This window comes from Rhinolophus sinicus, chromosome 3 (assembly GCF_057876585.1).
Source record: "Rhinolophus sinicus isolate RSI-liver-muscle chromosome 3, RSI-T2T, whole genome shotgun sequence".
NCBI classification, from domain to species: Eukaryota; Metazoa; Chordata; class Mammalia; order Chiroptera; family Rhinolophidae; genus Rhinolophus; species Rhinolophus sinicus.
Window position 1 is genome coordinate 100,028,176 of NC_142503.1, and position 14,210 is coordinate 100,042,385.

Consider the following 14,210-nt stretch of genomic DNA (forward strand, 5'->3'; position numbering starts at 1 on the left):
TCTCTCCCTCTCTCCACTCCTACCACAGTGGTGTTATTTTAATTTTTCAAACATTCATAAAAGAGATCTTAAACATTTTATTTTAATTTAAAATATATAAATGTATATTCATTGGCTCATCTTTTGATGTAAAGCTAAGAATAAGAATGAACAGGAGAAAATGCATATAAACGTTGGAGCCTTGGATGCTGGCTATCAATTTAAGACACAAAACCTACTACTAACTATCTGTGGCAGTAAGGGAAAAGAGGAAAAGATAAAACTATTCTTTTTATCAAGCAAATAGCAAAGTTCTAAGTGAAGGTAATACCTCCTTTCTGTTCAGAAAATATGTAGAGAAACAGTAAATGATGAAAATCTTCAAATAAATGCAGACTCACATAGAAGTTACAAAATATGCAAGCATTCATCAATGTTTCTACTCACCCTTTACCTGAGATGCAAATCACCCTGCTCCTTTAGGTGTTGTGAGCAGATTTATATTCTAATATCTAAGGAATGGTGAAAGACTACAATGAGGGAGAATGCAAAGGGGAAAATCGGTGTGGGAATTGGGAAGTTGAAAGGTCTAAAACATGACTGGTGGGGAAAAGTAAGCTGAGAACTGAGAAGTCCCAACCAGACTGTAGACACTTGGAGAGGCCTGTGCCTAACACCTGGGGGCCTACCACAGTCTGGACACACAGTAAATACCTGATCTGAGTAGCAGATGTGAAGAAAAAACAATGTATCATTAGACACTCTGAGGTTCAAGCTCTAATACCCAGTAAGTCATCTGTCTCTGCTGTCCTTACAACCCTGAAATGGCTTTGAAAGGCCTTGGTAAAAGAAGCTGCCTCTGCTTTTTCTATAGTTCTCTTCATCAGACCAACACTGCTGTGTGGGCCTTTCAAAGCAGTGGGAAATGCTGCTGAAGGGATGAGGATTCAGACTCTTAAGTTTTAATAGCCACAAACATTACTTAATGGGATCTCAAACAACAAAGAACAGATTTTGTCAATTTTGTTTGTTAGGTGTTCTCTGTGATTCAAGTTTGGCATTAGCATTTGCACCCAAAATGAGTTCCCCCACAAATAAAATTTGTTGGTATTGTTTGATACAGAGAATACAAAGCAGACATAGATCTCTCAGGAAGTTGTTACAACTCTTGATAAGATTAATTCTACTGTGATCATCACTTTTTGCTTTGTCCCCTTGTTTGAAGCCTTCACAAAAGGTATCTGCTTTTATAATTCAATGAGAATGACTCCACTCTGTTCTCCAAAGGGCCCATTATTTTTGGTTTTTCAGCACATAGCTCAACATAAGCTACCTGTTTTTAAATGATCCAGTAGTTTCAGTTTCCATTTAACAAGTTCCCAGTTAACAAATGGAGAATGGGATGAGTCTTCACAAAGTCACACTGAAGGTTAAAATAAATTATGCCCATCACCAAGAGGCTCTCTTCAGGTTTTCTGTCAGCACCACAGAGTCATTTTCTTCTTGGGTTTGCTTTTCATAGATGTCGTATTTCTTCTGGTGCAGGGTATTATCATTCTGGTCTCCAAACATTTCTTTGAAAATCTTGCCAGGATCAGGAATTGGAGGGAATATAATGATCTTGAGTCTTTTAAAATAAAGCAGGACTATGATTGTACCTGCAACGATCACTGGAATGATAAGCAACATGGTTACAGAGAACGTGGGATTGAAACAGGGCCTGGTTGGGAGCCCCACAAAAGAGGTTCCGCCTCTCCCTGCCCTAGAGCTTAACATTTGATCAACCCCCACCCTGCAGTTTGAGCTTGGAATGTTCCCTGTCCCAGTTCCTAAGCTTAGGCTGTCCCCTCTCAGTTCCCTGCTTTAGATAATTACTCTGACACTTATGCTTGCTTACCAGTCACAATGCCCCCCATGCTTGCCGATTACAATCTTCATGGCCTAGCATTCTTTCCAGGTTATTGTCATCACTGCTCCTGGGTTGGTGATCACTTTAGAGAGCCACATCTCCAGAGGGGAGGCTCCATGCAGACCTCTGGAAGCATCATGTAGCCTCTGGAGGAATGCCCAGATTTTCCCTTAAATATCCCAGGTTAGTCTGAGAATGTTAAGGCAATTTTTGGAGGTGTTAATCTGCTGTCTTCTCAGACCACCGGAGCTCTGATAATAAATGCTTATTCTATGAGCCAACTCCTGTGTCGGTCTATTGGCTGAGCGGCGCAGGCAGCATGAGCCCCAGACTGGTTTGGCCTCCGTTTTCAGGATGGGCCTTCTTATCTGCATTTATTGCTGGACTCCATTACTGTAGAGTTTGTCATCCTCATAGCATAAGTTGTGTCTTTTGATTCTTATTCTATGTTCAAAGCATCAGGAAAACCACCAGGGATCCGGAAACAAATTGTAGCCTCTAGGTTTCCCTCAAATTCTAAATTATCACATTTGGGTTCTTAAATGCATAAAATATAATGGGTCTCAGTTGGCTATTCTTGACTTCTACTTGATAAGCTTCTGCTACAAAAATTCTGTGGAATCTTCCCTAGAAAATATAAGTCACCATGTGGAAAGAAGATATTTTTCATATGTAGAGGATGGGGTTGCACATGAGAAATTAAAGGCACTATATTGAAAGATGGTCTAATTTTTCCTGCATTATCCTTGAACATTACTTGGACACTGTGTTGGTGAAAACTGGAATCCTTCGCTTTATTCAGAGCAAAGGAGAAGAAAACAAAGAATGTGTTGACCTTCTCTATAAAAGTTTTCACATTGAAGGATTTCCCCCGGCTCCTGTGCCAGTATATATAGAGAGAGTATAGTTTCAGGACGTGTGTTCCTTCCAGGGAGCCAAGTACACTCACGTAGCTCAGGTTGTTCCGAATTGTAGCTCAGTCACAGCTGACTCAGATCACTTTCAGGGGCGAGACACACTTTTCCACCAAAGTCCTGGGATTGTCACTTTCACTGGTGCTAAACTGAGACCCCACTTGCAAACAAATCCTCTTGTTCAGGGGCACTTCTTTCGAACGTTGAGTTTCTGGAGCAATTTTCTTATCCTGCTTGTTGCCAAAATGACTAAAATACCATAGACTACAATTCATGTTGGCTCCCTCCAGAGGATTCCATGTCACCATGCAGAGGTTTTCAACAGAAACACTCAAATTTGTCCCTGGTGGCTGAGTTTCCATGGGTGTGGAGTTCCCGCTGCCCACGAAGCAGGGCAGCAGCACCCACAGCCCGCGGAGTGGAGCTCCACGCAGCCCCTTGCCCTGGAGTCCAGCAGGCGGCGGCCTCTCCAGTCTCCCTGCCCTCGCTCCCACCCCCACTGGACCCGTGCTTCAGGCCCTGGAGACCCGGGGCCAGCACAGACAGGAGCGGGGGAGATTCTGATTTAGTAGCTCTAGGGTGGAACCTGGACATATACGTATTTATATCCATATATTTTTCATCTGGGCTGAGTGTAATGCAGAGCCCAGACCGAGAACCACTATATGGGTTTCTACATGGTCAGAGAAGTTCAGTCGGCTTTTTGGAAGAGCTTGGGGTAAAAAGGAAAACTGTTAAATGCCCAGAGTCATTTGTCATCTGAATTGATTACAATTCTAGTATTCCTTAGGCAATCATGGGAATTTATTACTTTCCAAGCATCATGGTTAGTTGTTTGAAAAAGACTATGGCAATCCAAACAGGCTTCTCTGGACAGGTCTGCGTGTGTACTGCATGAAGAATTACACACGGTTTGGGGGTGGGGGAGGGAAATGGTTTTCTTTTTTGTTGTTGTTCTTTCCAATACAGCTATAATAAGGGAAATTATGAGAAGACAGAGGATAAGATTAATGACAACGACAAAAAGGTAAAGGTAGAGAACAACTACTAAGAAAGACTTTAGAACAACTACTCAGAAGCTGGGGGTGGGGGGTGATGGCTAAGAGTGATTTTAATGTCTGAGTGCCCATATTCATATGCATCAGTTTCTGTTTCATTTAAGTGCAACAAGCAAATGACACTTGGTAAATAATATAGGTGTAGAATCCTCTAAGATTTTTATGATTTTCCTTCAGTGTTTTACAGTTTTGCTCATACCTAATTTGATAGCATTTAAAAGAAAAATAGCTGCATTTACTGAGTCTTTCCAAAACATTCAACTAGTTTTCATAGAAACAACGTTTTCATACAAACAGTTATACCTCATCGGTTTACATAATACTTAATCAAATTACAGAATTATAACAATAGGCTTAACCAGGTTTGGAAGAAATACAACAGGTCCTTGATGAAAATTAACTTGTGGCATCAAATGTCCTCACGCATATTTAATAATACCATTAGCGCCAAAGAGTCATAGTGACCTGGGCATCATTCATTGTTTACAGAGAGAATGGCAAGTGTTTAAATTCTGGTGAGCTACTTAAGTGAAGGGTGATTTTAAGAAAGTCTACAGCTTCTTTTGTTTCCTTTACAACATCTAGCACAGGTGTGAGTACATGATTTGGTAAAAATGCTGGAGGGGAAAATAGCTATAAAGGGATATATAAGGTGAATGGGAAGCATCCTATAGAGATTATCGTCTGTCACAAGAGTTTCAAGGGCTCTGTCTGTGGAGTTTGGGGCTCAGCACTTTTGAGAATTGAAAAATGAAAAGTGCACACATTCTGAGAACTAGAATAGCATTTCAGAGGAGAGTAAAACTGAACTAACCTGGGACCTGACTATCTGTGATTCATCATTCATTTCCTTTTCCTCCACGTTGCCCTCCTGGGAAAGCACAGCATTCTGAGAAGGCATAACTGGGAAAAAGAGAAAAGAAGCATCTTGTCAATACATAGTATTAAGGCTGAACCTAACCTTTGAGCTGTTGCTTTGTGTTAGGATGGCAGACAGTTCAGAGAGAAATCCTCTAAGACATAAGCTTTAAAGGTTGGATGACTTAACTGTGGCATTCTCATTCCTTTATTACATTGAGGAATTCAGTGGAGGACTTCTGTCTTCTGTGGTACAACTCCACTTACGGTGGCACATGGGAAGCTCAAGAGAGCTCAGTGGTTTTCAGCCCTTGCTTCAAACTCAAACTCCAGAGATCTCCTCTCCTCTGCTCTTTAAAGTGATCCTCCTATTATACAAAGGATATTTCACTCTTCCCATTTTTCAGAATGTTCACCTTCCTGTTTGAATACCTGGATTCAGTCCTCTACCAGGATTACTGCACTCTTTGCAGTTCTTAAGTTGTAATGTCACCAAAATTTTGTTTTCTTCTAGCAGGACAGTCAGGAAATATACCAGTACTAACATCCTCAGCATCCTTGTTAGTCCCTGAAAACTGATTTTCCAGTGTCTTGTGGGGAACAGTCACCCCCAAGTATTAAAGGTGCCTCATTTCTGATGAGAATCTCAGGAGCCAATGAATATTCACAAGAATGATTTCTACTTTGTAGGGGCAGCCAGCCACTCTCAGAATCTTGCCTTGTTCAAGGAGGCTATTATTATTATTATTATTATTATTATTATTATTATTATTATTATTATTTTACCTAAAGGCATCAATCCTTCATGTACAGACTTCACTATGATATTGAAATCTGTGTTCTGGCAGGGATCTTCTAAGCTACAATTTCATGTTGAGCACCTGCAATGAGATGTACCAGAGTCAACATAAGAAAATCCAGCAGTCTCAATCACCTATACAACTACAGTCTGTAAAAAGTCATATAAACTACTCATTCATGAAGACAGAGCACAGTCGGGTATAGAATTCTTTAAAAGAATAAGAAAACATTTTTAGAATTTCTCAGATTTATACACTACAAAAAAGTAGAAATGTATAGATGCATCAACTACAACAAACTTTAGCCTCAATCCTTTCCCACCCCTTTTTAGAATAGAAAACATGGTCCTTTCACAGTAAAAAACTTTCAACACCAGTGACAGATTGAAATGTACTGATTTGCTAATAGTCATGAAAGAATACATTCTTTTTCTGTATTCTCAAAAAACTCTCAAAAACTAGTGATGGAATTAAAGAATGAAGCCATTTCTGAGAAGCACTTTTTGGAGAGAAACTGTAGCTCCTGTTGGATGGCCCTGTTAGATAAGGAAGTCACTCACTGCCCAAGACATGGCGCAAATCTAGCATTTTACCACCAGTAAGAGGTAAACTTCTCAGGAGTGATTTAAAACCACTTTAAGAACCACGCCATTATTTCACCAATCAAAAGCTCTAAAAAAGTCCTACTGTCTGAAGAGCCAGACAGAATATGTGAGAATGCCCTGATGTTTCAAACCCAATCACCTCAAAACCATTTATTCCGAACAACAAAAACCACATTTACCAACTTAGGCAGAACAGGGTTTCTCCTTCATATGTGTGAAATCAAGGGGATGAAGCGCATGTCAAATATGTATTGTATGAAAATTTAGTTAATTTGAGCATTTTCTTTATGGCATCTGCTAAGAATAAGGTTCCATAGAACACACCACTGTAAATGCTGATTCAGTTCTCAGTTCCTCCGTCTAATGAAGGACTCTAAAGTTGAAGCTCACAGAGCTAAGTGAAAGGGAGTTGCTTTTGGAACCCAAGTCTCCTGAGTCACAGTCCTGGGTTCCATCGAGTACACTCTAAAGTCCTTAGCATAGTTGTTCTCCACCTTTTCCTTTTTTTGGTTAATCTTATCCCCTTTCTTCTCATAATTTCCCTTATTAATCCTGTACTGGAAAGAATAACAACAAAAAAGAAAACCATTCCCCACCCCCAAACCATGTGTAATTCTTCATGCAACACATAGGCGGACCTTTCCAGAGAAACCTGTGGGATTGCCAGAGTTTTTCAAACAAGTAACCATGATGCTTGGAAAGTAACAAATTCCCTTGACTGCCTAAGGAATACTAGAATTATAATCAATTCAGACAACAAATGACTCTGGGCTTAACAGTTTTCCTTTTTATCCCAAGCTCTTCCAAAAAGCCAACTGAACTTTTCTGACCATGTAGAAAACCCATGTAGTGGTTCTCGGTCTGGATTCTGCACTAGACTCAGCCCAGATGAAAAGTACACAAATGTAAATACATACATATCCAGGTTCCGCCCTAGAGCGACAAAATTAGAATATGTTGGAGTGAAGTCTAGCAACACATATTTTTTAAATGACTGACAAGTTATTTTGATGCAAACAAGAATTCAAACAGCTTTCAGAGCTTTTCATTTCCTTTACTTCCTCAATCCCAATGATTTTCACTATCATTTTACTTTAGTCACCCACTTGTAGACCCATACCACTTCTGATATCTTTCTTACGTTAGAAAATAGTATAATATGAACCAGGAGACCTAGGTTCTAGACTGGATGGGGAAGAAAGTGAAGATTAGAGTGGCTTAATAGATGGGGGAATAGAAAAAAAGACAAGTGTTTATCAAAGTGTGGTCTGCAGATCACTTGAATCATGGTATCTGTTGAAAGCAGATCCCAGACCTAATGAAACAGCATCTCTGGTGGGTATGAGGTTTGCAAATTAAGTTTGCGAACTTGTTGCAACGATGTTGCTAACCTTTTTTTGATTTCAGAGGGATTTTCATTATGAATTTGTACCAATTGGACAAACAGTTAACCAAGTTTACTATCTGGAAGTGCTAAAAAGGCTGTGTGAAAAAGTTAAGACAACCTGAACTTTTCACCAACAATTTATGGCTCTTGCATCACGACAATGCACGAGCTCACACAGCACTGTCTGTGAGGGAATTTTTAGCCAGTAAACAAAGAACTGTACTGGAAGACCCTCCCTACTCACCTGACCTGGCCCCCAACGACTTCTTTCTTTACCAAAGACAGAGGAAATATTGAAAGGAAGACATTTTGATGACATTCAGGACATCAAGGCTAATACAACACCAGCTCTGATGGCCATTCCAGAGAGTTCCAAAATTTCTTTGAAGGGTGAATTAGGCACTGGCATTGGTGCATAGCTTCCCAAGATAAGTACTTTGAAGGTGACTGTAGTGATATTCATCAATGAGGTATATCGCACTTTTTCTAGGATGAGTTCGCAAACTTAATTATTAGACCTCGTATTATTAACCCAGGAATTTGCACTAAAATGTATTTCTTCCCTGGAATTACTCAATTTTCTACAGTTTCCCTACAGGCTTGAATCTAGCACATATCTTCTCATTTCTATATCATCAACTTTATTTTTCAACTTTATTGACTCCTTCCTATCATCATTAAAAGTAATTTAGTGTCTATCCCAACATTAAAAACTTTCACTGGCTATACACTCCTTTCCAACTACCATACTTACTTTTTCTTTTCTTTTTTTGTTTTAAGTTAAAGTTTATTGGGTGACAATTGTTACTAAAGTTAAACAGGTTTCAGGTGTACAATTCTGCAAAACATCTTTTATATATCACATTGTGTGTTCACCACCCAGAGTCAGTTCTCCTTCCATCACCATATATTTGATCCCTTTTACCCTCATCTACCACCCCTCTACGCTCTGGTAACCACTAAACTATTGTATCTGTCTATGAGTTTTTGTTTCTTAATTTGTCTTGTTCCTTTGTTGTTTTCAGTTTTATATACCACATACCAATGAAATCATATGAGTCTCGACTTTTTCAGTCTTATTTATTTCGCTTAACATAATAATCTCAAAATCCATCCAATTTGTGACAAATGGCACTATTTCATCGTTTCTTATGGCAGAATAGTATTCCGTTGTGTATATATACCACAACTTCTTCATTCAATCATCTATCAAAGAAACCTTCAGTACAATTTTGTTTAGGATTTATGCATCTGTATTCATTAGAGATATTGGTCTGTAATTTTCTTTTTTTGTGTTATCCTTACCAGTTTTTGGTATCAGGGTAATGTTGGCCTCACAAAATGAGTTAGGGAGTATTGTCTCTTCCTCAAATTTTTGGAAGAGTTTGAGTAGGACAGGTATTAGATCCTCTTTGAATGTTTGGTAGAATTCACTAGTGAAGCCATCTGGTCCTAGACTTGCTTTTGGTAAGGTTTCGGATGACTGATTCAATGTCCTTACTGTTCATTGGTCTATTTAGATTTTCCAATTCTTCGCGATTCAGCCAAGGAAGGCTGTATGTTTCGAAGAACATGTCCATTCTTCAAGTTTATTTAATTTGGTGGCACACAGTCATTCATAGTATTCTTGGATGACCCATTGTATTTCGTGCCATCCATGATAACTTCCCCTCTTTCATTTCTGATTTTATTTGTGTCTTTTCTCTTTTAACCTTAGTGAGTCTAGCCGAGGGTTTGTCATTTTATCAGTCTTTTCAAGAACCAGCTTTTTGTTGCATTCTTTTTTTCTATTGTCTTTTTGTTCTCTGTTTCATTTAGTTCTGCTCTGATTTTTATTATTTTCTATATTGTGCTGACTTTGGGCTTCATTTGTTCTTCTTTTTCTAGGTCTTCGAGGTGTAACGTGAGGTTATTTATCTGGGATTGTTCTTTTTTTTAATTAAAGTTTATAGGGTTGACAATTGTTAGTAAAGATACATAGATTTCGGGTGTACAATTCTGTATTACATAATCTATAAATCCCATTGTGTGTTAACCACCCAGAGTCAGTTCTCCTTCCATCACCATATATTTGATCCCCCTTACCCTCACTTCCCACCCCCCATCTCCCTTACCCTCTGGTAACCACTAAACTATTGTCTGTGTCTATGAGTTTCTGTTTCTCATTTGTTTGTCTTGTTCTTTTGTTTATTTTATTTTATTTTATTTTTTTAAATTAAATTTATTGGGGTGACAATTGTTAGTAAAATTACATAGATTTCAGGTGTACAATTCTGTATTACATCCTCTATAAATCCCATTGTATGTTCATCACCCAGAGTCAGTTCTTCCATCACCATATATTCGATCCCCCTTACCCTCACCTCCCCCCCCACCCCCCTTACCCTCTGGCAACCACTAAACTATTGTCCATGTCTATGAGTTTCTGTTTCTCATTTGTTTGTCTTGTTCTTTTGTTGTTTTTGGTTTATATATCACATATCAGTGAAATCACATGGTTCTCTGCTTTTTCTGTCTGACTTGTTTCGCTCAGCATTACTGTCTCAAGATCCATCCATGTTGTCACAAATGTTCCTATATCATCTTTTCTCACTGCCGAATAGTATTCCATTGTGTATATGTACCACAACTTCTTTATCCATTCATCTATCGAAGGACATTTTGGTTGTTTCCATGTCTTGGCCACCGTAAACAAAGCTGCAATGAACATTGGAGCACACGTGTCTTTATCTCTAAATGTTTTCAGATTTTTTGGGTAGATACCCAGGAGAGGGATTGCTGGGTCATACGGCAATTCTATTCGTAATTCTTTGAGGAACCTCCACACTGCCTTCCATAATGGCTGCACCAGTCTGCATTCCCACCAACAGTGTATGAGGGTTCCTTTTTGTCCACAACCTCTCCAACATTTGTTACTATTTGTCTTGTTGATGATAGCCATTCTGACTGGGGTGAAGTGATATCTCATTGTGGTTTTGATTTGCATTTCTCTGATGATTAGTGATGTTGAGCAGTTTTTCATATGTCTATTTGCCATTTGTATGTCCTCTTTGGAGAAATGTCTCTTCAGGTCCTCTGCCCATTTATCAATTGGGTTCTTTGTTTTTTTGTTGTTGAGTTGCATGAGTTCCTTGTATATTTTGGATATTAGCCCCTTATCGGAGGCACTGTTTGCAAAAATCTTCCCCCATTCAGTTGGTTGCCTCTTCATTTTGTCGATGGTTTCTTTCACTATGCAGAAGCTTTTAAGTTTCATATAGTCCCATTCGTTTATTTTAGCTTTTACTTCCATTGCCTTTGGAGTCAAGTTCATAAAATGCTCTTTGAACCCAAGGTCCATAAGTTTAGTACCTATGTTTTCTTCTATGCAGTTTATTGTGTCAGGTCTTATGCTTAAGTCTTTGATCCATTTTGAATTAACTTTGGTACATGGTGACAAATAGCAGTCCAGTTTCATTCTTTTGCACGTGGCTATCCAATTCTCCCAGCACCATTTATTGAAGAGGCTGTCTTTGCTCCATTGTATGTTTTTAGCTTCTTTGTCAAAAATTATCTGTCCATATTTATGTGGTTTTATTTCTGGGTTCTCAATTCTATTCCATTGATCTATGTGTCTGTTTTTCTGCCAATACCATGCTGTTTTCATTATTGTGGCCCTGTAGTACAGGCCAAAGTCAGGAAGTGTGATACCTCCATTATAGTTCTTTTTTCTTAAGATTGCTTTGGCTATTCGGGGTCTTTTGTGGTTCCAAACAAATTTGATGATTTTTTGTTGTATTTCTTTAAAATATGCCATTGGGATTTTGATGGGGATTGCATTGAATCTGTATATTGCTTTGGGTAATATGGCCATTTTAACTATGTTGATTCTTCCAATCCATGAGCATGGAATGTCTTTCCATTTCTTTGTGTCTTCTTCAATTTCTTTCAAAAATATCTTATAGTTTTCAGCACATAGGTCTTTCACATCCTTGGTTAAGTTTATTCCTAGGTATTTTATTCTTTTTGCTGCAATTGCAAAAGGAATTGTTTTTTGTATTTCTTTTTCTGAGATTTCATTGTTAGTGTATAGGAAGGCAATGGACTTTTGTGCGTTGATTTTGTAGCCGGCAACTTTACTGTATTCGTTGATTGTTTCTAGTAGCTTTTTGGTGGAGTCTTTAGGGTTTTCTATATATAGCATCATGTCATCTGCAAAGAGTGATAATTTAACTTCTTCATTCCCAATTTGGATGCCTTTTATTTCTTTCTCTTGCCTGATTGCTCTGGCAAGGACTTCCAACACTATGTTGAAAAGCAGAGGTGATAGGGGACATCCCTGTCGTGTTCCTGAACGTAGAGCAAAGGGCTTCAGCTTTTCTCCATTAATTATGAGATTAGCAGAGGGCTTGTCATATATGGCCTTTATTATGTTAAGGTATTTTCCTTCTATACCCATTTTATTAAGTGTTTTAATCATAAATGGATGTTGTATCTTGTCAAATGCTTTTTCTGCATCAATTGATATAATCATATGATTTTTGTCCTTTATTTTGTTTATGTGATGTATCACATTGATGGATTTGCGGATGTTGAACCATCCTTGTGCCCCGGGGATGAACCCCACTTGGTCGTGATGAACACTCTTTTTAATGCATTGTTGTATTCGATTTGCTAGAATTTTATTTAGGATTTTTGCATCGGTATTCATTAGAGATATTGGTCTGTAGTTTCTTTTTTTGTGCTGTCCTTACCAGGTTTTGGTATCACGGTAATGTTGGCCTCATAAAATGAGTTAGGGAGTACTGTCTCTTCTTCAATTTTTTGGAAGAGTTTGTGCAGAATTGGTATTAGATCCTCTTTGAAGGTTTGGTAGAATTCACTAGTGAAGCCATCTGGTCCTGGACTTTTGCTTTTGGGAAGGTTTTGGATGACTGATTCAATTTCGTTACTGGTGATCGGTCTGTTTAGATTTTCCAGTTCTTCATGGTTCAGCCTTGGAAGGCTATATGTTTCTAAGAACTTGTCCATTTCTTCTAGGTTGTTGAATTTGGTGGCATATAGTCCTTCATAGTATTCTTGGATGATCCTTTGTATTTCTGTGGTGTCCGTGATAACTTCCCCTTTTACGTTTCTGATTTTGTTAATCAGTGTCTTCTCTCTTTTTATCTTAGTAAGTCTAGCCAAGGGTTTGTCAATTTTGTTAATCTTTTCAAAGAACCAGCTCTTTGTCACATTAATTTTTTCTATTGTCTTTTTGTTCTCTATTTCATTTATTTCTGCTTTAATTTTTATTATTTCCTTTCTTCTGCTGACCTTGGGTTTTACTTGTTCTTCTTTTTCTAGTTCTTTAAGGTGTAACATGAGGTTATTTATTTGGGAGTTTTCTTGTTTCTTGAGATAGGCCTGTAATGAGATAAATTTCCCTCTTAAAACTGCTTTCGCTGCATCCCAGAAATTTTGGTAGGATGTATTTTCATTGTCATTTGTTTCTATGTATCTTTTGATCTCTCCTCTAATTTCTTCTTTGACCCAGTCCTTCTTTAAAAGTATGTTGTTTAATCTACATGTATTTGTGTTTTTTCCCGCTTTCTTTTTACAGTTGATATCCAATTTCAAAGCCTTGTGATCAGAGAATATGCATGGTATGATTTCAATCTTCTTAAATTTGTTGAGACTGATTTTATGTCCCAATATATGGTCTATCCTTGAGAATGTTCCGTGTACACCAGAAAAGAATGTATAGTCTGATGTTTTAGGATGAAATGCTCTATAAATGTCAATTATGTCCATTTCATCTAATGTGTCATTTAGGGCTACTATTTCGTTATTTATTTTCTGTTTGGATGATCTATCCATAGCTGTCAATGATGTATTTAAGTCCCCTAGTATAATTGTGTTTTGGTCAATTTCTCCCTTTAGTTCTGTTAGTAGTTGCTTGGTGTATTTCGGTGCTCCCTGATTGGGGGCATAAATATTGATGACTGTTATGTCTTCTTGTTGTACAGTCCCCTTCACCATTATGAAATGTCCATCTTTATCTCTTGTTATCTTTTTCACCTTGAAGTCTGTTTCATCTGATATCATTATGGCTACACCTGATTTTCTCTGGGTACCATTTGCTTGGAGTGTCAATTTCCACCCTTTCACTTTGAGTCTATGCTTGTCCTTGTAGCTGAGATGTGTCACTTGGAGACAGCATATGGTTGGGTTTAGTTTTTTGATCTAATCTGCTACTCTGTGCCTTTTTATTGGTGAGTTCAGTCCATTTACATTTAGGGTGATTATTGACATGTGAGGATTTCCTGTCATTCTATCCTTAGTTTTCTGGTAAGGCTGTGTCTCCATTGTTTCTTTGCCTTTTTGTTGTTGTCTATTATTTCTGTGTGGTGGTATTCTATGATGTTTCCCTCTGTTTCTTCTTTTATTTCAGTATATATTTCAATTCTGGATTTATTTTGAGTGGTTACCCTTAAGTTTATGTAAAAGAAAGTTTGATATTTAGAGTATTCCATTTTCTTCAGCACGCTTACTCTCTCCATTCCCATATTCCGGTTCAGGCCTTTACTCTCCCCCTTTTTGAGTTTAGGTTGCCACAAATTGACCCTGTTGATGGTGGTCGAATAGCCTCCTTTAGTATTTCTTGTAGTGCAGGTCGTGTATTAGAAAATTCCCTCAGCTTTTGTATGTCTGGAAAGGTCTTTATTCCTCCTTCATATCT

General features: G+C 38.1%; 1 protein-coding gene and 1 pseudogene across 4 annotated transcripts in view; both read right to left on the minus strand.

The window, feature by feature from the left end:
- The window catches only part of ZNF713 (zinc finger protein 713), a 45,620-nt gene that overhangs the window by 21,357 nt on the left and 10,053 nt on the right, over positions 1–14,210 (minus strand). For 2 of the 4 annotated variants that reach the window (XM_074328519.2, XM_019719091.3), the window contains one exon: positions 4,675–4,763. The exons of 1 other annotated variant lie outside the window; for it this stretch is intronic. In XM_074328519.2, the coding sequence (XP_074184620.1) occupies positions 4,675–4,761 (87 nt within the window). In that variant the 5' untranslated portion in view covers positions 4,762–4,763. Of the gene's footprint in view, positions 1–4,674; positions 4,764–5,504; positions 5,600–14,210 lie in introns of those variants that run through there. One more of the 4 variants, XM_074328518.2, reaches the window with a different exon arrangement.
- On the minus strand, positions 1,429–4,168 carry LOC109438907 (interleukin-13 receptor subunit alpha-1-like; annotated as a pseudogene).